At 35.0% G+C, this 26,972-nt stretch overlaps 1 protein-coding gene across 1 annotated transcript in view; it reads right to left on the bottom strand.

Moving 5' to 3' along the window:
- Window positions 1-5,291: 5,291 nt before the first annotated feature.
- LOC145665148 (uncharacterized) overlaps window positions 5,292-26,972 on the bottom strand; it is a 57,029-nt gene continuing 35,348 nt past the window's right edge. The window contains exons 6-7 of the mRNA XM_081732428.1: window positions 18,939-19,175; window positions 5,292-5,511 (exon numbers count right to left, since the gene is read on the bottom strand). Of these exons, the coding sequence (XP_081588554.1) occupies window positions 5,438-5,511; window positions 18,939-19,175 (311 nt within the window). The 3' untranslated portion in view covers window positions 5,292-5,437. The remainder of the gene's footprint in view (window positions 5,512-18,938; window positions 19,176-26,972) is intronic.

The raw sequence follows: 26,972 nt of genomic DNA, 5'->3' as shown, positions 1-26,972 counted from the left end.
CATCGTGCTCCTAGGATATCGTTCATTACGACCGATATCCACTGCACACTCCGAAAACTAACTCACTGATGATGTGTTTCTTCCGCTACGGACTTTCTTTGTATGATCGCAGTCACAGAAGTGGGCTAGATATACGTTATTTCAGTCAGACGTGCCAGTCCGATGTCTGGTATTCATAGGATCAATATGACATATGGGTTACATTCGAAATTCTCTTCCCTTCCCTTAAGTTGTGGACACGTATGATACATTTCTGGAACAGTGTTGGTACGAGTGCAAAAGCGATTAAACTCGTTCGAATAGTTTAAGAGTTAGAGATAGATGAAATTCAATATGTTGGTTATATCTGAAGGGTTAGTTTCCAGAACTCGTTTGCTGATAGAGCAGACGCACTAGAAGAACAGTGACTATTTCTGGAGCAAACCCATGCCTTTAAGGTTCGACCACTGAGAGACGTTACGTGATCTTTCGGAAAATTTTGTCAGGTATTTAGAACAAGCACGAAGTAACCCAGAATAGCTTCACGGATTTCCGCTAATCACTATGCAATTCGTCACTGTGAACCATTACATATAGAACTATACGCAGTGCCGATCACAGTCTAGTCAAATAGGTCTAAAGCAACACATACGGGCAAATCTTCAGGAGGATGAAACTAAGCTCCCGAAAGACTGGTCAATGAACACGCTTAGAATGGAAGCTTCGAAGGTCGTATGAATTAGACGGAACACCAGTGATCACTGTAAAAGAATCACTGCCGCATAGATCTGGATTCACTCTCCACGTAGAGGAAGTCGTTAAAACACTACGTAGGGAGATGTCAATGCTTGAATACGTTCAGGATCCAGTAGATTCGTCTTTTATTGCATCAGTAGCGGAAATCTTTTTCAGCTATTGTGAATTCTGGAACTTGTTTCTCTTTTTGAAAATCTGGACCTAGGAGATTGATAACTTACAATTAAAAGAATAGGATTTGGTAGCTACACAGGGCTCCGCACCATGACTTTTCTGGTTACAATTAGAGCAAATAACTAATTCTGCGTTCCACATCTTTACAATTACTTTTAGACTATTTACTGTGTATTTTTAAAATTAAACTTACTCTTAATGAAATACGCTATTTGCATGGTTTGGATATTTGTCTCTAAATCCACAACAATACGAACTGGATACGTAATATGAACTAGACATCATACTTGTTTTTCACGCCTACACTAGATAAAGTTTTATCTATTTTCATATGAATCAGAGATTATTTAACTTCGAATATGAAAATTATTGCGTAAGAATCAATTCAAGCACTTTCTTCTTTATTACTTTTATTGTCGTGTTAATTGATAGTAGAAACCTCTTATTTAGGAGGTGAATTGAACTGATTTGAGTTGAACACCCCTTTCATCACCGACATTTTAGGAGATGAAATAATAGCATTTGATTGGTGATAATTTGTTTAGTCTTGTTATTGCTGACATTGTTATTTTTATTTTATTAAAGAATGTATCTATTCAGCAAGAACAAACGCGTACTAGGGAAATACGACTTCAATTTACCTCTACGTATCACTCAGGCCTTTTCAGTGACTGATAAAATTTGTAACGAACAGTTATTCATCCTTTATAGTCATTTGTTTTATTGTTAATTTATGCCGTGTCATTCTTAAATATACTTACTCTTTTATATTGTTAATAGTTATTATAACTAATACTTACGAATTTTAGGAATTTATCTTAGGCCAAGTTATTCTTAACTTGTATTAATACCATAGTTTTATAAAATTGGGATAGGATGCCAGTAGGCTAATAACGACATTTTCTTTCCCTTCCTAAGAAGCAGTTTTATTTGTTAAATATTACACAATTACGTTTTAAAGAACATAATTAAGAATAGTTTGATATCTTGAATTTGTTCTACAAATTATAAAACAACAATTTATACTAGCAGAACAGGATAGCGTTCAATTTAGAACTTTCTTATGCTGTTTATAGACGGTAAAAGAAAGCTTGAACAAGACCATTCAATACCTCAAATTTATACGTTCAAAGGAGTATTGTTCCAGACACTTGAACAAGTCTCGAATGAACTTGAAACAACTTTTACATGATCATAGATGTATTGAATCATGTTTTATATACTTGTTGATAGGTAGCAGTCCAAAACAAGTGATTGAAACTATGAAAACAAATGAAAGCGAAACTGCGTACAGATTTAGTTCAGACCTGCGCATGAATAGCTATAATATTAGCAGATCTTTCCTAACTTTCAACTTTCATGTATGCAGATTAATTTTACGAGGCCGTCAGGCCATGTGATCTGTGATAAGAATTCAAAGCTTGCAATAGATCTTTCTTAGAAGAATTAACAAACGAGGTTCTACAAGGATGGAAAACATAAGACGTGGAACGAGAAATTATGCACTGAAAAACGTTCAAAAGGAGAATCAAGTATGTAATTAAAATTAGAGATAACTTTATATTCTAGGGGTCGTAAAGTAATTACCTTGAACATTATTAAAATTTAGTAGAAAAAATTGAAAGTAAAGCATTGTTAAATTCAAAGTTGTTCGTAAGCATAGATTTACTGGTTATAAGACCTGCAACTAAAACGCATAGAGTAATAAACAACAAGAGACAGTGAAATCTCCACAGTAAACCAGTCTATAGATAATACCATAGGATACGGTTAAAACTTTTCTCAGTGAATCATAATGCATGCATGAATATGAATTTTTGTTAAACCAGTAAAATATAATAGACACGAGAAATGAAAACGTTTCTCATAATCATGCCTAGTGTTAGTACCTCATAGTATTTTTATATATAATACATTATAAAATTTCCTGAAAATTCCATGTATTAAAATAACGTGTAGGTAACACATTTATTATTCTAACTGAACTGTACAGCATTATTATGTGTATAGTTTTATATAAATATCACATTGGTTACCAAGATCATACACTTTAAAATTATATTCGTAATAGTAAATGACAAAAAACATATTCTCTTGCACACCATTAATTATAACTTATATTTAATTAATATATATATCATTCTATATAAGAATTAATAAATCAATAACTAGATATGCAACTTTATTTTTTATTTCTTTTAGCCTTTTCTTAGAAACATAATTTGAACAAAAATTATACCGTTTAAAATATTGTTTTATCTACCTCATCGGTAAGATAATACTTAAACAAATATACGTATGAAAAAGATCATCTGCTAAGTCTGTATACTAATACATAGGCCTACAAATAACATTTCATAATTATCATATATGCAATAATATGTGGTCGTTATACGCAAAATAATTCTATAATTACGAAAGAACATACAAACACGATAATTCCGTTTATGAAGCGGTTAACTCGCGTACTTTCGATTTTGGATACCATCATCCTCAAAGATAAAATACTCCCCACCGTCGGAGAAGGTTTACTGTAAAAAGTAAGTTCCTTTTAGCTGTACATTGCTATGAAAGGTAATAAGTTAATAATTAGCATAATACCACAACTTTAAATCAAATGTAGAATACAATGAAATGTACCATATGGGTATTCATCGAACTTAATGACAATCTGCAAGTGAAATTAAATACGCGAAAATGTAGGTTAAATATGAGTAAGAAAATTGTATATCTTCAAGGATACATACGCCCAAAGGGCAATACAATGTGTACAGATAGTGAGACTAAGTACGGGTAATGGATGTAAGTACAAAAACTAAGTGCTTTTAATGTTACATACCCGCAAACGCGACATAGGAGTAATATGACTACGTACTTTCAATGTATGTTCATCACTACCACACGAAATGATGTAATTACATACATTAAAGATAGTAATCGTTCTGAAAGTACCAGTGAAATCCATAATCTTGTGTGAGTTCAATTACAAAGGGTCCTTGTACTTCAATTAAATCATTCGTTCCTTCAACGAGAATGGAATAGAAACATTCATTACATCTACAAGGGTATTTAGAGTACTTAAAATGTAAGTACTTAGGGTGTACGTACAAAAGTAATTACAAAAGGCGATACATTAATTGAAAGAGAATACAAATGCCGACTACTCTACTAATTTACAATTTGTTTCCTCTGTAAAAGAAAAAGTAAAAAAAAAAGGAAAGGGTCATAAACTTTGTTGACGGAAATGGTGCTTCACATTCAGCTTTGGGAAGTCTATCTTATGTTCCATTATTTTAAGTTCCATAAACTCTGACATTATGGCGATTCACTTTGCCAGGGATATGAAATATTGATTCAGTGCAAAAACTAGCCTTTCAGACAAAGTATCATCTTCCAAATCTTGCAAAATTGCAGCGCAAAATTCTATTATTTTAAGGTTCCAAAGGAGTTAGAATATGCTCAACATTTCCATCTGACTTGCGAGGACGACCAGTGCTTTTCCCTTTGCAGATGCAAAAATCTTCTAATTGTTTGTACTAATTGTAAATCTGTTTATTACGAGGTGACTGTTCAACTTAGAACGAAATTGCACACTGCACTACAATAATATATTCACTCTTTGCGTACTGCAGCACAAAAAACAACTGTTTTGGGATGTCGCCTTTTTCTCGTACAGCAACCATAGGACCTCTGTAGGCATTAAATGGAACTAATAGGTGGGGTTTAAAACTTCAAACTTTTCTCTGTCCCGTGATGTATAGTGTGTGTCTCTATCTATTGTCGTTCATTAAAAAAACATATTTTAATTCTTATTCTTTTTGAATAACCCGATACAGGTATACTGCAATAAGGTATACAGGTAACAGTTACAAGCAGTATAAGCAATACAGGTAACCACCCTTTTCTCTTGCCGTCCTAGTGACGGCCATGCACATAACGGGCGACTACTTTGGTTTACGGTCCGTTGAGTTCTGTCACGTGATATTCGTAATGTGAACGAGACTTGGAGATTAATGCGTATGGGGCCTATTTATGATTTTCCAGGTAGGTCTTCATGTGTTGCCTTTCTCTTTGGATTGTCAAAATCGGACAAAACGTTTTCGGGTACCTAGTTTAGGATATTGATAGCAACAAGTATGAAATTATTTAGTTCTAAAATTGCATGCAGTTGTCTGAAATCGGGACCGCATGATAACAGCGTGAAATAGTTGAAAGGAAGTGAGTGTGAAAAAGAAAATGACTTCACTTCACATTGGAATTATTTCGACCACTAGTTCACCCATTAACTCCATATGAGTTACTGTAAATAATTTCCACCCTGCTCGGAGCATTATTTTGACATATTGTTTGTAATGATTGCATAATGCAAGGAGGAAGCTTTATAATGGAAATATTAAAAACAATAATATTCCAATTAAATAATAAATAATTTATTTCAAAACACATGGAAAAATAGTGACATTTTCTTCTTATTTCACAAAATATTTCCAGTAATCATGTAGCTTCTTTCTTGATGTATGTACTCCTATCATCGGGTAAACAGCAACGTCATTGATATTAGGCAGCCACAGAGAAATAAGGAATAATATGTGACACCATTTCCTGTTAAGATAAAAATAAAAATTCCTTCAGTTTAGCATACCACGTTTATGCCCTTTAGATTAAGAGAGAAAGATAATTAAGGCAAATGGATAATGATATAATAATTGGTGGAATGAGAATGTGGAATGATAGAAGTGCACCTAGAAATCCCACAGACACGATATTGTCCACCATACACTTACTTGGCGGAAAAAAGAACAAAATAAACGTATTCTCATATCCTAAATAAATAGAAACAATTCTTAGCACTCACAAGCAGAAAAATAATACATATGTTCTTGCAGAACTTTAACTGCGAAGAAAATACGAAAAAGAAATCCATTAATGATAATCTATAGTGTTCCATCAGACTTTAAGGACGAAGAGTTATTGCAAGCTTTTATAGAACAAAACTTTGAAGATGAGGAAATCGACAAGGCAAAAAGAAGTAAGATAAGATTAGAGCAGGCAAAAAGCAATAAAGATGTCACTGGGTAATTGAAGTGGAACCTCGAATAAGGAAAATACTACTAGAAAAAGAAAAAATATATTGACTACGAAGCGCATCGAATTAAGGATTTTTAGCTGTTCCGCAATGTTATATATTTGTCAAGAGTTTGGTCATGTAACTAAACACTGCGACAACAAGGAGAAAGTAAGATATAGATATTGTGGTTCTTTATGACACAAGAGTTAAGAATGCGAGAACAAAGGAAATAAATATGCGTGCCATGCAAACTAAGGCATAAGATCTGCCAGAGCCCACAAACAGAAGAATGTGTTTCTTATAGGGTTGCACGCGAAAGGATAATTTCTAAGATCAATTATGGAGAGTAATTTAACGAAAATTAAGAATAAGAAAAAAGCCCAAGTAACAAACGAAGGGACCAACAAAGACTGAAAACCTTCCTTGAAAGGAAAAGAAAAGAACTGATAATTAAAATAGACATAAGAATACAAACAGAGAATGTAGATAAAAGACTATTAGAAGATTATATTGAAGAGAAAAAGTACAAACCGAAATAAAGACAGTAAGAGAAAACTTAGAAAATAGCTTAAGAGGAAAAGGAGAGTTGGCTATACTACTGGAAAGCAGAGAAGAGAATAGTAAAAAAGTCTTTAAAGAGGAAAATTAGAAGTGTATGGAAAAAATCCCTAATCTATATGAATCTTTCGCCAATGGTGAGGAAAAATACCTTTTTCCAATACAAGAAGAACAAGAATGACAAATTCAAGATACGCAAATAACAGGTACGACACAAAATTTCGAAAAGAAATCAGAGAAACAAAAAAGTAATAATATATAGAGAGACAACAATCAATCATATGAAAATATAAATCATAGTTATAGATTGGTAAAACTAGAAGAGAAACAGATATTAATGACAGCATTGAGACAAATAGTAAAGGATCTCCATGTCAATGGAAGAACAATAGCTTATTCAACGCTAGAAGAAGTGGACAGGATAGAATTAAAAATATATGATCTTCCGGCAAATGCCTTTGAATTACTCGATCTTGTTGATGTAATTTTCGAAAGGCGTGGAATGTATGGGAATTTGAACAATGTTTATAAACAATTAGTAAGAGCACGTGGCCGAGTATACTATGACCCTATGAAAACTGGTACGGATGCCTATGTGTATACGAGATATTGATGATAATCAGCCGAATTTGAAATTAATGCAAAATAATGCGTACGGAAAGAAGCTAGCGACAATGGAACTAAGGAGTTTAAGCCGAAATCTATAAAATTGATATAGTGTCAATACAAGAACCGTACCTACTAAAAGGAAAATTAACATTTCCAGTTGGAACTAGAATTATATATGGTGGTGACGAACCGAACGCAGCCACTGTCGTTATGAATAAAGAAATTGAAATACTTAAGTTGACACAGAACAGCGACAATTGGATAGTGGTGGTTGAAATTATATGGTCAAAAATATTAAATTCTGGCTAATTAATGCATATTTCCAATATAATTTGGAAACACGGGAATTTATAGAAAAAATTCAGCAAATAATCTGGCAAAAAATAATAACATCCTAATCCTAGCCGATACCAATGCTAAATCAACCTTATGGGGAGCCCCAGAAACTGACGATAGAGGAGAAATCGTAGAAGACTTCATTATGCAAAATGGCCTTCAAATTTTAAATATTGGAAAAAGGATAACCTTTGTAGGGAGTAGAGGTACATCACATATTTACATAATATGTAGAACACCAGAATTAGCTAATAAAATTCAAAATTGGCAATTAGGAGATAAGCTCACAATAAGTGACCATGAAACAATCTCATTTGTAATACAGATAAAAATGAGAGAAAAAGGGGCAAGAAACATAATATTATCAAAACAAATTGGACTACCTTTAAAAATAACTTAGTTACCTCAAATAGACGAAAATGGAAATTTAATAGAAACAATAGATGAAATCGAAAAGGCAACAAAAAATGCAGTGAAAGAAACCACCCCTGTAAATAAAGAAAAAGGAGTTTACGAGGACTTGGAATCCAAAATTACAAAGACTAAAAAGGATAGTGACTTCTATGAGGAAAAGTTACCAGGCAACCTTTCATCCAACACTAAAGGAAAGAAGACTAGAAAAATATAGAAATGTGAAACAAAAATATAAAGAACTCTTAGAAGCAAAAAAGAAAATCTGGGATTTATATCTTTAAAAATATAGAGTTAGATCTTTGAGGGGTACCCTACAATATTATAATGCAAAAAATTAACCCACTAATACTAAGTACCATGAAGAAACCTGACGGAACTTTCACTACTAATAGACAGGAAACATTATAAACTTTAGCAAACAATTTTTTTTCCCAAAGACGAACAAGATACTGATACAGTAGGACTTATAGAACTGAGCAACAGGATGGGTGAAGTGTATATAGGAACCGTACCAGAAACAGATAAAGTAACAAATGATGAAACAGAGCAGTTTATAGGAAAACTGAAGAATAAAGAAGCGCCCGGAATAGATGGCCCTAAAAATGAACTCTACAAAACAAACAGAAGATAGTTGGATTCCCTATTTAATAAAACTCTTTAACTGGCTTTTAAAAGAACAAAAATTCCCAGACTCTTGGAAAATATCGAGATTAAGCATATTGTCAAAAGGACCAGAGAGAGATTTATCTGAAGTTGGTTCCTACAGACCTATTTGTTTATTGAAGAATATATCAAAAATCTTTGAACGAATTATATTAAAAAGGATCCGAAAATGCAGAAATATGAGTGATGATGATTTGCAGTTTGGGTTTAGAGCGGGGAAATCAACAAAAGACGCGATTAATCATTTAGTGGATAGCATTAAAGAAAGAAGGTATGAAAAATGTGTTAGCATTATTTATAGATATTGAAGAACCATTTGACAACCTATGGTTCCCTTCGTTGATAAACGACATAAAGAAATTGGAATTACCTGAATACTTTATAAATATCGTAAAAATCTATCTAGAAAACAGGACAATTATTATTCCGAACTAAGAAGGCAACTTAGAGATATTAGCAGAAAGAGGATGTCCACAGGGATCAATCTTAGTGCCCACTTTATGGGATATAAAAATACAGCCCTGTTTAGAGAAATTAAATAACATGAAAGAGGTAGTCAAAACAGTAGCCTTCGCAGACGATATTGTAATAACAACTAGTGCAAATAGTCGTCGAGAACTAGAGGAGAAAACAAGTAAAATAACGGATTCATTAGAAAAATGCAGTAGAGAAAGCAAATAAGAATTTCATCTAAAAAGACAAAATATTTAATTTTCGGAACAAAACTACAACGAAATCCTATTATCAAATTGAATTGTATTGGCATAAAAAGAGAACAATATATCAAATATCTTAGGCTAATATTAGATGACAAATTAAATTTTGGTGAACATCTTAAGTACATAGTTAATAGAGGAAATAACGTTGCAAATTAATCACGATAGCAAGGAACAAATATAAGTTGCCGTTACAAATAATAAAGCTATATTAAGAAACCATTCTATCGGCAGCAATGGCATATACATCGAGTGTGTGGGTAGAAAGGACGCTGAGCAATAAAACTTTTAAAAATCAAATTTATTGAAATACACCTCAAAGAAACTTATTGATTAGGATGAGTGGTGCTTTTTCAACAATATCCCATAGTGCACTCTGTATAATTTTAGGGATCAAACCCATGAGTTACGCGATACTGCAACGGGCAGCCAACTACTGGCTACGGAAAGGAAATACAAGGAAGATAAGAGATATATTCAATAAAGATTTAAGGGATGAAACTAAAGTCAATAATAATATAATACAGATGTGGAATAATGATTGACAAGAATATAATGGTGCACAGAGAGTACATAGAATTTTTACTAATGTTGAAAACAGATTGAAGATAAAACATTTAAACCCAACATTTGGATTGATTCACTATTTGTCGGGTCACGGACATTATGATCAACATTTGTATAAAATAAAATAAAATCAAACACCAACTTCTGAATGCGGGGAATACTGGAACTCCTGAGCACCACATTATGTGGTGCCCGTTACTGGAAGAAAACTTGATTATAAGAGTACAATTACGTGGGAAAACCTTAGAAGGAATTCTAGGAGATAAAGCGGATTGTGAGAAACTAAAGAAATTCACTAATGACTATTCTGAATTAAGAAGACAAACTTTTAGAAGAAGAAATTAAGTGTTGAATGGAAGAACGAACAGGTAGTCCTCGAACCGGAGAAAGGCCTCCAGGAACGAGATGCACCGGAATAGCGTGCCGCTCGCCGAGGATAGGAATGAATGGTTGCACCCCAGCCTACGGGACTGGACTGGAATTTCGGTGCAAACGTGTGCAAATGTGTGTTGCGTGAATGCTTTTCTTTTGGGGTGTCTGGTTGACTGGTGGAAGGGAAGGAATTATGTAGTAAATAATTATAGTAATGTAGCGCAGTGCAAGGAAAAGGAACAATAGAATATACAGGGGAAAACATTAGTAGTAAAACTATAATTTGGAATAATTAGATGGTACAAAAGTGACTCTGCATCATGAGAGAAGTGAATGCACTAATACGCAGGGGTCCTTGGCACAAGGATTGTTTCAGTATTAGGTGCATGAAGGGCTGGTGATGATGGAATGGGATACAATGGACTGGGGTCCACACTAAGTGCTCCGAGTGGGCCCCGGACCCAAACCATCAGCACCACCACATAAAACACTCAAGGAACAAACCCTAGTAAGATTACAGGAAATTAATGGTGCATGGGATTAGTGGAGATTTAGGGATTTAAATTATATAGATAAAAACCAAGTGGATGAAATGAAATATGTAATAGAAATAATACACAGGAGAGAAACATGAAGTAGTGCTAGTGAATAAGTTACAATGTTATTAAATAAGTGTTAGGGTTAGTGACTACAGGTGAATAACCAAGTGAATTAAATGAGCAAATAAGTCTTAGGGTTAGAGACTACAGTTAAATAACCAAGTGAATTAAGTGAGTAAATAAGTGTTAAGATTAATGACTACAGGTAAATATCCAATTGAATGACGTGATTAAGTAAATGAGGTGAAACAATAAATAGAAAAACAAACGGAGAGAAATCTAATAGTCATACAGAGTGGAAAACGAAGGAAGAAGAAAAGAAGATGGCCGTAGTTAAACCACATAAACACACATATAATAACAAAATACAAAACACACATAATACAACATAGTACATAGTAACACCCTAAAACTAAAGTCAAGACATAATTATGTTTTAGTTGTTTTGTTTTTCTTCGTTTTTTGTTTTGTTTTGTTTGTTTGTTTGTTTGTCAATCCCTTGTGTTTGGTTGGCCAATACCTTCCTTTCCCTTTCCTTTTTCCTCTCCCTTTTCATTTATTTAAGAAATAAAAGACACGAAAAAATAAAGAAACATTCGCTATGATGATACCTCGCCGGATTTGAATGCTCAAGGCACCGGCTGAGAGTTACGCGGCTGAGCGAATGAAACAAACATATGTTCTCAAATTGGAAGGCCACCCAGTGGTCGAATTGGTTTTATGCAGAAATATTATTTAGCTGGTTTGTACCCGTTGTTAAAATTTCCCAGGTTCACAGAAGTGGTTAAATTTTTGGTGGTTTAACATCCGACAATTATATTCCGATGCTAATGAAGACAGTTATGGTAATGGAGACGAACGTAATTGGTTATGTCCTTCAGCCAGACAAGCCAGTCAACTATGCACTGACTGTGGTAGGTAATTTTTACTGTCCATTACTCTTGAAATAAACATAATCAGGTTAGCTTGCTCGAAGCGCCACTGAACTTGTGGCGCCATCCAAGACAAAGCGTTAGAAAAGAAAAGATCGCAACGAAAAGCGCTATTCAAATTCGCTGAAAACGAAAATTTTAGGCAATGAAATCTTTGGAAATCAAGGGAAGTAAAAATATAGGAGGAAGGTGTTGACTACATGAATTGCAAAGTCGAAAAGGTGTTTTGAATTGGTCAAGTTATGATGATTATAACCTGGACGGGGCAAAGTGGTTTGGACAAAAAAAAAAAAAAAAAAGACGGGGATAGGTGTGTTGGAATAAAATTCGTAATGTCAGAATTACCGTTACTCATGAAGTCTAGAGCAGTGAATGTAAAAAACATGACAGAGATTTGTATGCAAATTACTAATGTATTCCATCAACGCTATCCCAGACAGCACAATGCACGTACAGTACCCGTATAATACATGTACAATTGCACGGATGCAACATGTGCATCATCTGTATAAATGCAAGCCTGTACATGTGATGCACATATACATCACAAATCCTATTCAACATCTTCACGTGCACAGGACATGTGCAATGCACACTTACACGTCCTGCACAAGTGATTTACACCTACTGCGCAGGTGATTTACAAGTAGCACGTATTCGATTTACATGTAGTGCACAGGTGATTTACATTTAGGACAGCGCTGATTTACTCGTAGCACACAGGTGATTTACACGCAGTAACCAGGTGAGTTACATGTATGACAGAGATGATTTACACGCAGCACCCAGATGGTTTACATGTAGGACAGAGGTGATTTACACGTAGCACATAGGTGATTTACACGCAGTACCTAGATGATTTGCATGTACGACAGAGGTGATTTACACATAGCACACAGATGATTGACACGCAGTACCCAGGTGATTTACACGCAGTACCCAGATGACTTACATGTAGGACACAGATGATTTCCTCGTAGTGCAGAGGTGATATAAAAGCATATTCAAGATGCAACGAAAAACAGTTTATATATTTGGTGACTTACGCAGTAATACCATCTATAACACCAAAGACATCACCTTCAAGGTATATCACAAGTAACTAATATTCGTCAGTGAGACTTTTACTTTTGGACTTTATTACTTGCAACGAGCAAAGCTTTAAGTAGTATCTTTGACATATTTGCCAAGTAATAAATAACGCAACATATTCTGCTGTAATCGGTCACGAAAATAATTTTGTAAAGCTATGAACTGTCCGACAGTAGTTACAACAGTACAGTGCAGTCACCTGTTGATCTTGTATCCTAGCTCAGCGGAAGTTATGGAGTTTCTACAATCACTCAGCTGTCATTCGTCGAAAAGTTTCTGTAACACCGCCTGGAGGAAAAACGACACCTACCAAAATTGGAGGTTACTTTATATTATTGATGAAAATGAGAGTAAAAGAATGAAAGTAAAAGTATACACTTGTACGGTATTATGGATGTCTCATACACACGTGCAGTAGCCGTGCAATTGCACATGTGCACACAACGGCTTAAGCACCGGTAATTTAAATGTGCTTCATCTTCCCAAATACACATGTGCACATGTGCACATGCACAGCTCAAGAATGGGTTATGTACGTGCGCTGCATCCACGCAAATACACATGTGTACATAACGGCTTAAGCACGGGTTATATAAATGTGTGCTTCATCCATGCAAATGCACATGTGCACATAACGGCTTAAGCACGGGTTACGTGCGTGCGCTGTATCCATGCAAATACACATGTGTACATAACAGCTTAGGTACGGGTTATATAAATGTGTGCTTCATCCATGCAAATGCACATGTACACATAACGGCTTAAGCACGGGTTACATACGTGCGCTGCATCCATGCAAATACACATGTGTATATAACGGCTTAAGCACGGGTTATATAAATGTGTGCTTCATCCATGCAAATGCACATGTACATATAACGGCTTAAGCACGGGTTACATACATGCGCTGCATCCATGCAAATACACATGTGTACATAACGGCTTAAGCACGGGTTATATAAATGTGTGATTCATCCATGAAAATGCACATGTAGACATAACGGCTTAAGCACGAGTTCTGTACGTGAGCTTCATCCACGCAAATGCACATGTGCACGTAACGGCTTAGACACGGGTTATATAAATGTATGCTTTATCCGTGCAAATGCACATGTGCACATGCACGACTTAGTCACTGGTTATATACGTGTGCATAACCCACGCAAATGTACATGTGCACATACACGAGTTATGTATGTGTGCTTCATTCACGTAAATTCACATGTACGGCTTATGCACTGGTTATGTATGTGTTCATCATCCACACAAATGCACATGTGCACATGTACGGCTTATGCATGGATAGGGCACATGTGTCGTACACGTACGTGTTGTCTGGGATGTTTGTTCTCTTGTATCTTGTTTATTGCAAATACGACGGGTAAATCGTGAATTTCAGAGCATTCAGTTGATAATTAGTAGATGTGGAGGGTATAAGTATATCCATACCTTCATTCCTTATCATGCATCGTTTCGTTCTTTAAAAGGAAAAATGCGTTCAATACGAAATAAATGAATTGTAGCTTTATGATCTTCCAGAACTGAAGTTAAGAAATGAAGTGAAAATAAGTTGAATTTGTAAACGTGTTCAAGAAAAGCATTAAAAGGTGCTGACCAGCGCACTAAAATTTTCCGTTCCTATTCCTTACATTAAATCGTGTTATGCTCAGTTATTAACGAAGCATTTTTTTTATATAAAAAAGAAACTAAATCATAAGATGTTTTCGGGAAATTTTCGAAAGACAACTCTCCCTCAAAATTAAACTATATTTTAGATTTTTCATAAGAGATGATTTATGCCATTTTTAGCTTAAAATTTTGGTGCGGATTTGTTGAATGATGTTTGTAGGGTTATTAAGAAAATGTTTTCTGTAAACATAAGTCGGTTTCGAGAAAATTGTCAGAAAGACACTCACTTCAAGAGTAAATTAGCCATTGTAGATATTTACGTATGAAGTAATTTATTCACCATTATAGTTATTAATGAAATATTAATTTAAGAAATATGAACAAAATCACCTGAATTTTTCTGAGGAAATCATCCGAAAATATGTCACCATCAACAATAAAATATCCTTCGTGAACTTTTTTCTAGGACAAATAAATTATGTTGTATTCTTAGGGTGTTAATTAAAAATTTATTTGTGAAATGTGAACAAAATTTCCTGAGTGATTTTTGAAAAAAAAATATTCCGATCAAAACCACTACCCTCCTAAATTTGTTCAAAACAAATAAGTTATGCATTGTTATATTATTCATGAAATATACTGTATATTTATGATAAACAAAATCATTTGAGTCAGTTTTGAGAAATTCGTTCAAAAATACTCTCTGCCATGAATAAACTACCATTCGTAGATTTTTCCAGAGAAATGACTTGTACCACAGTATAGAGTTATTAATACAATATTGTTGTATGAAATATAAAGAAAACCATTAGAGCTGTTTTCGAGAAAAATCGTATTTTTTTTTTCCTATTTTCACCCTTCAGTAAGCCTCTCTTATTTTATGTTAGGAAGAAAATTCGAGAAACTCTTCAAGAGAACATTAAGTTCAAAATGTGGTGCAGATTCGCTGAACAATATGAATTATAGGAGAGTGAACACATTAGATTGGGACGGACGACTTGATATTCAAAATCACTTTATCGGTATATAGAGGCCATGTGAGGAATTGTGTAAATCGTTTGAAATTTGGAATTCGATTATTTTCACGATCATCATAGTTCCTTCTCTCCTGCTTCATACTAGGTTTTGTCAGTCAGACACAACTGAGTTTGCGGCGAATAATTGGAGGTTACAGCTCTTGCAACGTTTACATGTATTTCACACAAGCCATATTTTATTTTACATCACAAGCACTTATGTAAAGGAGAATCCGTGAACTGGTGAGGGTTTGGAATGATCGTTAATAATAATAATAATAATAATAATAATAATAATAATAATAATAATAATAATAATAATAATAATAATAATAATAATAATAATAATAATAATAGTAAAGCAGTAACAGAATTACAATGACAGTTACCTAAACATTAAAATATAGTGACGAAAGTTTGAGTCCCGTGGTGTAAACTCGGGACTCAAACTTTCGTCTTCTGCTTGATATTTTCGTACGATACCTCTCGCTGTAAGTCCTTTGTACAATCAAAGTGACAAATTAAAGTACATTTGCTAAGTATATTTAAATTTAACTCGAAATTTAACTAATATTCCTGTACATCTTGATGCCATTTACATAATTACAAAACAAAGTTTGAAATATTTTCTTCTTCCTAGGTTGCGGAACCAACATCAAAACATCAATCTTAACTTGAAGAATTTCAAGACATTTTCCTCCTTGAGAAAAGTCTATTTGTCCTGTTTCTGAGTTGAAGAAGGGCAACTTAACTAATCATTGTCTCTTCATACAGGTCTTAGTGTACGGACTAGTGTTACATGAAAGGTTTCCAACTAGCTAACAGTTTTTGTACAATACCAAGTAAACGGTCCGGGTAGGTAAGTGGTTACCGTACCGGTATCAATGCTTTTTAGGAAGTTAGCCTGAGTTCGAATCTCCACAGGTCCGAAATTTTTAATATGCTTCAATTTCAATCTACACTCTGTGTGATATGCAATGGAGAAAAATGTTTACAAACTTGTTTTCTTCAGTCCTACCAGATTTGATAAAATTTGAGTTAATTTAAACCATTTTCTAAGGCTAGTTTTAGACGAAAGCATTTATCGTAGCATTTCTCGTAGCAGATGTGCTGCCAAAAATCTCGTATAATATTCTATGGCATCAAAAGTATATTGTGCTTTTACACGGTAGCCTTTTGATAAGCATTTTGTCGTGACGTAGCATACAAATCACTGGAGAAGAGCACAATTATGGCTCCAAAACTAAAAATAGATATTTCAGTCACTATTTCTTCTAAAGCCCTTTTTCGCATATGCTTATTATGATAGAAAGGACTTTTAACGGTGCAGTTATACTATACAGGTCCATAGATTTTAAAATTTACAGAAGGAATTTCTAATATTTTAATAGAGTAGTGTATATAAATAATGGAAATATGGTGTGCACTTACATCTGAAATGCGTATTTACGTGGAAATATAGAAATTAAAGTCGAACCTGAAATGCACGTAATTTTCAATAAACTGTCATAAAATTTTGGCAATTCTGTAATTGCCCCATTTTGTATAGAGAACGGAACCCAACCAACCCCTTCGGGGCTTCTAACCCGTTTCCCCTACTACTACTACTACTACTATTCCAACTATTACTACTACCCGTTCCTACTTCTACTCCTATTCTAACTACTACCGGTACTACTACCCGTTCCTACTCCTACTCCTATTTCTACTACTACTCTTACTATTACTACACCTACTGCTACTGTTACTATTACTAAGTACTCCTACTCTTACTACTACTTACTCCTCCTACCCCTATTAGTACCACTTACTTCTACTACTATTACTCTTACTACTACTACTACTACTTCTACTGCTGCTACTACTACTACTATTACTTACTCCCCCTCCTCCTCCTCCTACTACTACTACTACTACTTATACTATGGATCCGTATAGTAAAACTACACGTTGTCACCTGTTAAAGTGAACCTGCACCGGAGAACGCAAGAGCACACCTCAGAAATGATTGCTGAAGGTACAATAAATGAAACGAGAACGTTTTTTTTTTTTAATGAATTTCTGTGTGAATTCGTATAGTGAAATTGCACGCTTGTAACTTTGTACACAAGGATGCTCCTCATATTTTTTAATCAACATAATAATAGTATCCCTACTCCAACTCATTTTTCTTTACTACAGTTCAATTTCCCAAACAAAACAAAGAGCATGGATATTTGACACAGAATCTTTCGCTTCCTTTTAATACACCACGGCGCTGCAATCTGAGCAGAAATGCTGGGGAAAATGCTACGAAATAGAGCAGGTTCTATCGACAAGAAATGCCATAGGATATGCCATGGCATGGGAAATGCTATAGCATTTGCTACTTTACACGGTAGGATATCGATGATACGACTTCTGCTACCAGAAATGCTACGATAAATGCTTCCGTCTAAAACTAGCCTTACTCACATACAGTATGATCAGTGTTTTTTTCTTTGTTGCAAATACAATAACGTACTCGTAGCGTGAAGTTTCGAAATAGGTATGCTGAAATCAGGCCCGCAGCCAGGGTGTGGCTAGCAGGGGCGGATCCAGGGGGGGGCGATCGGGGCGATCGCCCCCCCAGAAGAGGAAATATTTTTGTTTTTTATATATAAATTAAATCCATCCCAGAGTTTGGAGCCCTTAAAAGTAGCATTATGACAACCCACCGCCCCCCCAGAAGTCGGTCCTGGATCCGCCCCTGGTGGCTAGGAGGGTCCCAGTCTTCTTGCGATCACTGTCAGCCTCCTGAAACTTCCAGTTGTTTGTTGCATACATGTATGACTGCAAAGTGAACTGAAGTTAGCCCCTCCCCCCCTCATTTTTCTCTGCACTTACAGTTAACCATACTCTTGTACGGTATCACTTAGACTGGCTAGTAAGCAAGAAATGTCTTACTTGCTTTTCATCTTTTTCCGCAAGCAAGAGAAATAGAGCGGGTCGCTTATTCTTTCTTTCAGTTTTTTCCTGTAATGTGAGATGAATGACATTGTCTTGGTCTCAATGAGATCGTCCGCTAAGTTTCGCGATAATGCAGTAATAGATCGACATATGTCACTTTACTAACACACATATATCACACAAAACTGACAAAGTATACTGCATTACTACTTAAAAGAAACAAGTAAAAACGGATGTAGACCTATATTTAAATCATATAAACTGAACCACTTCACCCACAACGACACATATCAGCGTAGCCCTACTATTACAAAACAGTAGTGCAGCAACGCACAATCTATTGTACTATTGTATGCTTTTACGGAAGATGAAATAGACATGATTACTTTTTCAAATAATACATCATTTTAACATTATAACATTATTATTATTATTATTATTATTATTATTATTATTATTATTATTATTATTATTATTATTATTATTATTATTATTATTATTATTATATACAAGTTAGGAAACAATTATACCTGCGTGATTTAGTTCAAGTTCTTGCAAATAGCCGCATTCAGGCCAAGGAACCTGATCTATGGATTCCCACGAGCCATCTTCCTCACAACGAATATTTTTATACGATCTCCCTGAATTACAATAGACAACAGCAATGGATCCTTGTGTATAACCTCCTCTACATGATTCCTTAGCTGAACTTAGATCCAGTCGCAGGTCTTCTTCTACCTCAAGAGGTGGACATGTTCTTCCACTCACTGAAATATAAAATAATATAATTAGTATTTGACTTAGGTTCAGTATAACCCAAGATATTTTGTACCTATTATCGTTTGTTTTCAAAGATATCTTTGTTGAAAGAGATTTCCTTTAATTTTTTTTTCGGGGTAATTGGAACACGTTTTTCATTACCGTCTCCGTTAGGTAGACACTCTTCATGTTACCTTTATGTAGATTAGACTTTTATCATTTGTTTCTTTGTGTTGTATTAATTTATTCTTGTTTGGACGTCTGAAGTGACTATATGATACAAGTTGAATGAATCTTCTATTACCCTAACACAGAGTCACGTACTCCAAATGATCTTTGTTAGTTATTTCCCTAACAGCACAGATGGCCCAACTGTGAGAATTGATAGGCTAGCCAACTGCCAAAGCTGGCCCTACGTAGTCATTGATTGCAACTGAAAATTTTCTTAACAAACTCAATTTTCAATGTAAAAGAAGAGGAATTCCGATTTCAACTGCGAAATCAGAACCGCGATGACAAATTGTTGGTTGGCCAACTACACTTTAAACTATGCTGGGCCAACTTTATGTTTTCAATTACCAACTCCCAAGCGTGTCAACCACTAGCCCACGTAATGCCCACGAAGTGTATCGCCAGTTACAACATTTCTCCATTCAGTTGTTTGTTTAGATTATATATTTAGTAGATATAATAGTCGCGTTCAGATAAATCTATACTTATATATGAAATACTGTGTGTATGTGTGTGTGTGTGTGTGTGTGTGTATGTGTGTGTGTGTGTGTGTGCGTGCCGGTCACTAAATCGGGATTAAGTTTTCCGTAAACCATGTGTGTTGATAAGTGGAGCGGGATTAAGTTCTCCGTAAACCATGTGTGTGTGTGTGTTTGTGTTTGTGTTTGTGTATGTGTGTGTCTACGAATAGATTTTCATATAGAAATAGTTACCTAGGGACACAAAATTTTGTACACAGAAAGATGTTCACAAGACCTAAGTGCATTCGAAGCCTTTTTGATTTTCGACTCAGTTCAGGGGGACAAAATGAATGCATAAAAGGAGAGGATAAAGATACAGGACAACAAATTTTAGTGATTGCGAACTGGAATTTAGTGTCCCTTTCAGTAGCAAGGCTATATGAGGCATGAACCTCTACAGCTTAACGGGGGATCCGAACACCATGAGCTACGGCCGGGAATCTAACCCTTGTCTTCCACTTTAAAGGTAGCTACGTTAACCATTTAGCCACGAAGAAGCTGCCGATGGATATTAGTGTCAAATCCATAGTTTTTGGGTCACATCCAAGATGAACAATAACCCTCCTGGTGTCGTTAAAGTTCAAGGGGAGAGTAGGGGTGTTCGATAAGGCTGAAGACCTATCGAACTTCGGGAGTGAAAATTTATCGAGTTGTCATCGGTTACTCGAAACCGTTCGAGTATTTGAAATTATCGAAGTTTCGGGTATTATCGAAGTTTCGGGTATTATCGACATTTCGAGTATTATCAAAGTTTCGAGTATTGTCAACAATTCGAGTATTATCGAAGTTTCGGGTATTATCAAAAGTAGTGATGAACAGTTTGGTTCCTTCACCTCTCCAATGATTTCTTCTTGCAGCCCAACTATTCAAACAACTTTTTTCATCTGATAAGTTATTACAAAGTTGTATTTGTCGAAATCATATGTAAAATTATTTTTTTGCCTGCCCCGTTATTGGCGCAATCGCCAAAGTGACTCTCTTCTGACAGACTGCTTAAACCTTGTACAGATCTGTGGGGTAAAAACTTTTCCTCCACTACATTGCTAAGGAGAGAAGTTTTAAAATGAACACTCTGCATATACAGTATGTAATACATATTATATACAACTATGATAACCTCGAATACATCGTTTCTTTCGAACACTCTGATAATCCCGAACTTTTCTAAATATTCAAGCGACTCGACAAATGCGATCATATTGATATATTTCTGTATTTGCTGCTTTCAAACAATTCGAGTGTCTCGTAGTTGTCTAATGTTTCCTATATTTCGAGTGCCTCGAACACTTCGAGAGTCCCGAATATTTCGGGAGTCTCGATCATTTCGAGAGTCTTGAACATTTCGGGAGTCTCGATCATTTCGAGAGTCTTGAACATTTCGGGAGTCTCGAACATTTCGGGAGTCTCGATCATTTCTAGAGTCTCGAACATTTCGAGAGTCTCAAACATTTCGGGAGTCTCGAAAGTTCGATAATTCGATAAAATTAAAATGCTTTATCGATGAAACGGTTTTGAAATTTTATCGAATTGTTATCGATTACTCGATTATCGGAACAGCCCTAGGGGAGAGGTGAAAATTAGCATGCCAAAAACGACCGCATTAGTGCCGAATCCATAGTTTTCTGAATCACCAAGGTGATTGATGACAATCCTGATGACGTTTAAGCCCAAGTTTTGGGGGAAAAGGGGGTATGTCAGCTGGTCTGGGAATTGACAGGGACAACGCCGAAGGAGTTGCTTTTCTCTCATTATTTATTTATATAACTCATTTCTTTACTCTATTGCATAAAGTTTTTCCTCTCCGTGCGAGTAACAGATATTTAGCTAGTAGTTTATATATAAATAGAAAGCCTTAATGCTATCTAGGAGAAGCAATAATATTTGATAGATAGAAATTGTACTATATATATTAATACACGACCTACAATCTTGCTCTCTTGAAACTTACCGGTACAGTGCGTCACTGTTTTTATTCTTTGTCTCTCTCCCGCTGTTACCGGGAAACGAATCGATGCAATCTCGTCATAAGCAGTGCATAAATATGTATCCTATTCTCGCATAATAATAAATTTATCTACTGCATCACATTTGTTCTTAACTTCATTAAAAAAATATTTTCTCGGTTTTGTTTTGTTTTCCAAAACTACACGTAAGAGTTTACTCCCAAGCATGTCATTTTCTTCAGTTTGATTTGAACTATCGATTCATATATGTCTTATGTTTGTATAATTTTATAGCTTAAACCATAATTAAATCTTTCAGAGTTATAATTTTCAAGTATATTTCATTAACTGTAGTATTTTAAGTTTAATATCACCTTGCATATCAGAATGAAAAGCTAGATTAGTGTGTGCTTCTGTTTCAAGTTCACCTTAATTTGAAAAAATTCTCGAAAACTACACATGATGGTTTACAATATCTATATCTATATCTATATCTATATCTATATCTATATATATCTATTTATCTATCTATCTATCTATCTATCTATCTATCTATCTATCTATCTATCTATCTATATACACTACCCCCGAAAAGTTTCCGTACAAAGTAGGTTTATGTACACTTTACGTGTATTCGAGAAGAAACAAAGACATATCAATGGAATTTAATTTTATCTGGAACCTACAATACGTATTTGAGAGGAATATACAGAAATTTAACAGAAATGGACCATTGTTTTGTCAAAAATTTAAATCTTTGATTCATCAAAGTAGCCTCCATGTCCTGTGATAACAGCTTTACAGACTTTGGGCATTCGCCGTATCAGTTTCTGTAGAGTTTCAAGCGTGATTGCTATCCAGGCTTTCCGAAGACACTCAAATAAGTGTTTCTTGCTAGAGGGCGCATCTTTCGAACTGCCCTATTAAGCTCATCCCACAGTAACTCAAGTGGATTACAATCCGGTGATTGTGGAGGCCACACCATATTCTTGAGATCTCCCTGTTGCTCTTTTGCTGACAAATACCTTCTACAAAGTCGGGATGTGTGTTTTGGGTCATTGTCTTGCTGCATGATGAACCCATTACCAATGAGGCTCTTCCCAGATGGCACTGCGTGTCTGATATAAATCTGATGGTACTGTTCTTTCTGCATTGTACCCTGTATTTGCAATAAATCCCCCACTTGATTGTTACCAAAGAAACCCCACACCATCACAGAACCAACCCCGTGCTTTACCGTTGGCAAAATACACGACGGAAGCAGCCTTTCGCCCTTGGAGCGACGCACGAAAACCCTGCGTCTATGACTGAAGAGCTCAAACTTTGATTCGTCAGTAAATAAGCACTTGTTCCACTGCTCTGCCCCCAGCTTGCAAATTTCCTTGCCCACAGCCATCTCTTCTTTTTATTTTGAGGGCGCAAGAGCGGTTTGCTAGTTGCTACACGACCGTTTAGTCCCGCATTAACTAACCGCGTCCGGACAGTTTCATAGCTGATCGGGTTTTCGCGAGTTTCGTTCACTTCAGCTTGTATTTGGCGCACTGTTTTCAACCTGTCGCGTTTGCTTGTCACTATAATGTACTTGTGCTCCCTTGCAATAGAAGCTCTAGGCCTTCCAAATCTTGCTCGAGAGCGATTTTCCCCATTTTCCCCTGTTTCAGCAAATCGTTTTAATATATCATGCACTGTAGTATGGGGTATTTTCACTTTTGCGGCTATTTCCCGTATTGTATAGCCTTCTTCACGTAAAGTAACTATTTTTGCTCTCGTTTCAATGCCCAATTCCCTTTTCGTACGGGGCATTATGCTGACTAATAGGGAACACTTTACACCTCGCTTCAACACACACACACAACAACTAGCGTGCAGTAGACAACTCCCAACAGTGAGATCTGAGAGAGAAATATACAGAGCAGCTTAAGAGACACCTATGAGGCATTTATTGTGTGTTCGACCTTCGATTTGCAGTGTAATGGCCATTTTGTATCGCACGCGTACGTAATGCACCACCAGAGCGGCGCGATATTTAAGTTTATTTTTCTTAATTCATCAACGACAGGCCAAGACCTTTTTTCCCGTCGGATTCTAAAATGTTTCACCTTTTATTTGTGAGCAAATTATAATGCATTCTTATGTCACATTTTGAAAATTTCTTTATTTCGTGTTTGTTCGGAAACTTTTCGGGGGTAGTGTATATATATATATATATATATATATATATATATATATATATATATATATATATATATATATATATAGATAGATAGATAGATAGATAGATAGATAGATAGATAGATAGATGTGTTTATGTATGTCTATTTGTATGTGTCCCATCTTTGAATAATAATAATAATTTCAGTTTAACGTCTCATTATTATTGCCTTTTAGGTTAAGGGAGACGATGATTAAAGCAAGTGAATGATGATGGAAGAATTGGTGGAATGAGAAAGTGGGAGGAAAGGGAGTATCGAAAGGAAACCTACGGACATGATCTTGTTCATCACAAACTTACTAGGTGATAGAACCAGGAACCCTACACACCAGAGGTAAGTAGTCTACCACTAAGCTACCATGCCCCCCATGTCACACCTCTGAACAAAGTTTTCTTTTTCGTTAAATAATATTATAGAATTTAACTCTGTGTTAAAAACGCTTATAATAGTTTTACATGCTCTGAGCTAGTGTTGCTTATGATACGAGAAAAGTGCATTTTGAAATTCATGCCAAGACGAGAAACGTAATTCTTGTACCGTTGTCAAGACGAGTCGAGAAATTTTACAAGTGTCGTGGACAATACTAATTCACCCAAATTTTAGATTGCAAGCACTGTTTCACTGTTACATGATTCATACTATATAAAATTATCAATTGATAAAGTGGTTGTAAATGTAATAAAAGAGCATGTATCAACGTTTAAAGATAAGCAAATCATTACACAATATATATATCCTTCTTCAATTATAATTATGGTTTAAATGTAAATCCTGGAATTTAATACATTATATAGGCCTATTCGTATTTTGTTTCCTATATAATGTAACATCATCTGAATACCTGATGCATTCTGAATATTTAATTTCTTTTTGTAACTAGATTAGATAATAAATAATGACAATGTGTACTTAAACCCTCGTCTTGTGTCATTACATGATTTAATGGTTTAGTTTTAAACTATATATGAAATAATATTCAACTATTAAGCTACTTAAATTATTTATGAGGTATTCAGTTATTTTTCATTAAGAAAATTATCTCCGTGTTTTAAAAAAAGTAAGGCAGCTACTTTCTACACCATCTTTTTATTGGAATCCTTTTGTCTAATATTTGATTAGTTCTAGTACATTATTCCTGTTACTGTACTTAAATCTGTAAGAGGTCAAAAGTATCGTCAGCATCTTTGCATTTCTTATATACTTCTCCGAAAATTCCCCTTCTTCAAATTAGTTACTAGTAGTTCTGATATACTGTGGCGACATTTAAGTTCGTTTGGATAGGAGCATTGGTATATATATATTAGGGTGTACAAAAAGTTAGTACTTCACTTTCTGTATGCGCCAACGGTAGTTGCACATGCTTCACGTTATTTCTCGAAAAGTTTGCGACACTGATCTGCGTTTACCATCTCATTTTCCTTTATTTTTATTGTGGCTTCTAACGATGATATCCAATTTAGGTCATCTAATTTACAAAAAGATAACTTTCTCTTTAGTTGGCAACACTGTTCATCCGGTGATGTTCTTCAATACACGGATAATTGTGGTCCTGTTTATAGTTGTCTCTTGCAAAGTTTCGTTTCTCTGTCTCTTTTAGTTTCTCTGTTATCATGGTTGGTAATTCTAAATTATATTATAATGTGGAAACGTCATTTTAGAACTTCGTCGTCAAGTCGGCACGGGTTAACGTTCTCGTAGAGAGCTGCTATTTCACTAACACGTGTTTAGGGTCACATGGAATAAATTTGGGGGGTGTGCGCATCGCAACACGAAATTACCCAAAGTAAGGGAAACCTAATATATATATATATATATATATATATATACATATATATATATATATATATATATATATATATATATAACTTAACCAAGCTCGAATGTGGATATGACGGAAACTTGCTCTTGCTCAATGTAAAAAAAAATGCTGGTCCTAGCCAAGAAAATAGATTATACAAGTTACTTTTTTTTTTTTTTTTTTTGTATAATATGGAATCTATGCAACTCAGAAACGAAAAGCAAAAACTCTTCAAAAACTAACTGTGTAATATGGAAATATTTTAAGAATAATACAGGTACGAATACTGTTAATACTTCTAAAAGTCAAATATATAAACTTACAGAATGAGACGATAAAGTTTTGAGTCAAAACGAGACAAAACTCTTACAAAACTTACGAAACGAGATGCGTCTTGTCTCGTGGACAACTACTTGGTACATTGAGAAATTGGCAAGAATCTCCCTATTTACATATAAAATCTATGGAATTATCCATCTGAATTAACATTCTTATTAAGAAATATTTACAAATAACTGTATTTTTCTTTTTATTTATATTTTTTTTTGAATACATAGGTATTTGGTCGTGCATGAGATCTACAGAAGTTTCATTCCACTTGTTACTTCGAAATTCTACACAAGAAATATTAGAAACAACATATGGTATTAAAGACGTGCCTGAAGTTGGTCCCCACCACCTCTCCCAAATTACACCAAACGTTGCATACCGTTAGTGCATCCTTAGTGCACGTTAGAGTACTAAGAACTAACGGTAGTGCTGTTAGAGTTTACGAGTTACTGAAGATTTTTCGTGGAGGGGCTAACTTCACGTGTAGTTAGCCCCCCACTCATCTTTATACAGATTTTCATTAAACTTATCACATCGTTAGTGCAACGTTAATGCACTTAAAATCTCTAACCACTAATGGCCCTAACAACACAGGATGTGCTAGGCATGTGCCATTTAAGCATCCCACCTACTTTTTAGATACCCGACACTTGGTACATATGATATTCATGTGCTAAGTATGTACTTCAGCTACCTACAGTTTTAGGTATACTACTTGTTACACTTAATTGATATTTGCAACTATGTACTACAAATATAGCATTTATAT

This window comes from Thermobia domestica, chromosome 11, assembly GCF_964235325.1.
Source record: "Thermobia domestica chromosome 11, izTheDome1.hap1.1, whole genome shotgun sequence".
NCBI lineage: Eukaryota > Metazoa > Arthropoda > Insecta > Zygentoma > Lepismatidae > Thermobia > Thermobia domestica.
The sequence above is the reverse complement of the archived record's forward strand: the minus strand, read 5'-3'. Positions and strand labels throughout refer to the sequence as shown.